Source organism: Condylura cristata, unplaced genomic scaffold (genome assembly GCF_000260355.1).
Source record: "Condylura cristata isolate star-nosed mole 26May11 unplaced genomic scaffold, ConCri1.0 scaffold00044, whole genome shotgun sequence".
Classification (NCBI taxonomy): Eukaryota; Metazoa; Chordata; class Mammalia; order Eulipotyphla; family Talpidae; genus Condylura; species Condylura cristata.
In genome coordinates this window covers 722,216-725,773 of record NW_004567145.1, presented here as the reverse complement: position 1 = coordinate 725,773, position 3,558 = coordinate 722,216, and the positions used below count along the sequence as shown (strand labels likewise).

The 3,558-nt window shown below is 31.0% G+C and overlaps 1 protein-coding gene across 1 annotated transcript in view; it reads left to right on the top strand.

Moving 5' to 3' along the window:
- Positions 1-3,558, top strand: part of ZPBP (zona pellucida binding protein) — a gene marked incomplete at its 5' end in the record, with an annotated part of 157,299 nt that overhangs the window by 98,646 nt on the left and 55,095 nt on the right. Inside the window, one exon of the mRNA XM_004694483.2 lies at positions 275-452. Within this exon, the coding sequence (XP_004694540.1) occupies positions 275-452 (178 nt within the window). The remainder of the gene's footprint in view (positions 1-274; positions 453-3,558) is intronic.

Sequence of the window (3,558 nt, the reverse complement as noted above, 5' to 3'; positions counted from 1 at the left end):
TTATATTATCCATATTATATTATTCCATATCCAAGGGGATCAAAATTTTGGTTAAATATCCAAATACATTATTTACATTGTATTTGGAAGTATATTTGGAAATGCCTAACTTTAGAAGTTATAGTTTTAATTTTTACAAGTGTTATTTATACATGAAAAACTAATGACCATGGTAATTTGCTTTCCTCTATTTGTAAATCCATAACCATCCTTTTTAGTCTAAAATCATCTACACTTTTGATAATAAGTTTCCCATATTGTTTTTATATTTTAGGCTAAAAATCTCATAGAGAGATTTTTTAATCAACAAGTAGAAGTTCTGGGCAGACGTGCAGAGCCATTGCCTGAAATATACTATATTGAAGGTACTCTACAGATGGTTTGGATTAATCGCTGCTTTCCTGGGTATGGAATAAATATCATGAAACATCCAAAATGTCCTGAGTGCTGTGGTATGTAATAAACTAAAATTTCATGGTTTATATTTATACAAATATACTTACTATGCCTTAGTAGGTAACTGTCACTCATATTTATTATTATTTTAATATCTCTATAATTTGAAGCCATTAGTGTATTAGAAAAGATTATCTAGATCTGAATGCATAAATGAAAAAAGAAGCTAACTTAATTTTGGTATAGGTAATGGTATAGCATGAGCATAGGAATATTAGACATTGTCTGGAGGAAATAAATAATATTTGTAAGTCAGTTAAGAGTTAAGTTGCCTTCAGAGATTCAAATGATATTTCTTAGGATAAAATACTGATAGATTTTGGTTTTATAAAGAAGTATATGAAGTACTTCATTACCAGTTGTTTTTCTGATTCTTTTTTTGATCCTAACACTAGCATACCAGAATAGCTATCTGCCTTTCACTGAAATTCATCTTTCTTATTGGAAAGGGTTCTGTTTAGAATGGATTCAGTCTTGAATTTCTTCTTTTGAGAGTTAAATGAACCAATTTATCTTATGTCATAAGAGACTTTTCTGATATAAATGTTACTCAGTACCATTTTAGTTCAGTCTTTTTTGATTTTTTTTTCTTTTCCTGCTGTCTTATGTAAGGTTAACATCTTTCTCATATAATAGAGTAGTAAATTTTCTTAGGTTTTGCTTCATTTAATTTTGCTATGATTTTAAGTATATAGAATTATTAAAATTATTGAACATTTAAAGAAAATATAGTAACAAAGTCAACAAATAAATGCCAACTTTGTAACAATTTTGATAATCTGTATGTATCACTGTAGAATGCAGATATGAATAAAGTCTTAACCTACCAAACAGTAAAAATAGAATTTGAGAAGTAAAAATTATCTTTACCATTACTATTTTTGTGTTGATAAAAGTTCTGATTGTGATGCAATGTTCATTCCAATGGACTTTTGTATTGTAATTACAACTTGCAAGTTATTATATGTTGTATTATATGATCAGTTCAGTAAGAAATTATCTTGCTACTAGCAACAGGCCTCTTGGGAAGTACATAAAATACATAAATCTCAAAAATCATTTCTACCTCTGAAATACTACAAAATATATTTTGTTCTCCCAAATACATGGTTTCTGCCCACAGAGTTTAAAAAATGTAGGAAATGCATCCATGAAATAAGTAGGAAACAAGAGAATGTGTAAGCTGCAAGGGAGAAAATGAAAAGATTAATGAAAACAAAGTGAGTTTGAGAGAGAATAGATCCCCAAAGAATTAATGTAACTAAAGTAAGATTTTCTGTGTCATTTGATACTTGAGATAGAATTTTGAAGATATAGGGTTAGTAAATGCAATCCAAGAGGGGTCATGAGTGAGCAACAGATCGTTAAGAGTTGTTATCAACAATATTTGACTAAGATTGGAAGATTAGTGTCAGAAGACACATGGAAAATGATAATGAATGCATAGTGGAAGATTGGCATTTAATATGATTATTATAAAAGTCATATCTTTGATTTTAAGAGTGAAATAAAATTTATTAATTTATGGAAACATTATCATTGATCAATAGACTTATTAGTCATTTGCCGAATTACATCATTGCTTTGGTGATAAATATTTTCACTTGGGGTTACCTTTCTGTTATTTTAATCTCTATTAGACTAATAAGGTGTTGGGGTGCCCGGGACCCTAGCCCCATGATTCAGCAGCCAAAATGGCGCCTGGCCTTTAGCCAATGAAAAACAAAATACGCCAACACTCGCCTGTATAAGGAAGTTAAATCTTATTGGATATGCTTCCGCGTAATCATGTATGCTCGTTGTGTGTCCTGCCCAAATATGGTTGTTGTACACGTGAGCAGTGCTCTAATTGACCAATGTACATGTGAGCAGTGCTCTGACTGGCCAATACACACGTGAGCAGTGCTCTGATTGGCCAGTGTACATGTGAGCAGTGCTCTGATTGGGCAATGAATGCTATTTAAGCAACTGCCACAAAGGACTCTGGGGGGGGGTGGGCAGCAGGGAGGAGGCAAGCTAGAGCAAGCTAGAGAGCAAGCAAGCAAGCGCGTGGGTCAGAGAGAGAGAGAGAGAGGAGGGCACGTGTGTGCGCGAGGGAGAAGAAGAATATCTTCTTCTGCGTCCAGAAGATATATCGTGGCGTCTTTCTGATGGCAGAGAGTGTGTCACAATAAGGCATAACTGAGCTTTCTTTTTTGAACAAAATTCATTAAATCCTATATGACCTTGAGGTCTCTATCATATATGGTATTTTTGTTTATATAGCACAAGGCTGTCATTCTACAAGCTTAAAACATACATTACATAAAAATACAATTAAATCATTCTCCAAATTGAAAAGTAATATAAATACTAGTTACTATACAAATGTGTATGCTAAATTAGCTTAAAATTCAAATATAAAATAAAATACTAGATAGATAAAACATACGAGGCCCTTTGTAAACTGATTTCTTTCCAAATGAATACATGCCAAGTTTATGCAGGCCTGTTTATTAAATTTGGGAAGTTTATTAAATTTTGGGAAGCAGTAGGTTAATGATTTTTTTTTTTCCTTTGGATATCTTACTTTACTTTTTTTAGCTTCTAGAAAGCAGATGAAAGATCATTTATTTATAATGTAGTGTGGATTTCACATTTCTATTGATATTATTTTTCTCACTTGTAATTTGCCTAGCATCCTAAATTAATTTTCAATCGAAAAAATGACTCAAATTTCATGTCTATAATTGTTCATCATATGTAACATTTTCTTATTCATTTTGACACTGTAAAGTTAAAAAAATAATTTAAATTTGTGAATTATAGGTGCGACACAATTTCATAAATTATATAGTATAAATACTATAACTAAAGACCAACTAGAAAATTATTTTTGGTAGAATTTATTTGCAACAGGTTCTGAATATTTTTGGTGTATAATTTTGTAAAACTGAATACCTTTCCGTCAGCTGTATTTTCTTACTATTCAATCACCTCAAAAAAAAAAATCCCACTTGAATATTAGACTGTTTTTACATAGAATAGCACTCCCCTTGCTTATTCTTCCTCTGTCTTTGATACTATAGTTCAGAAACCTTTTTTTTTATAACAGTTTATTTT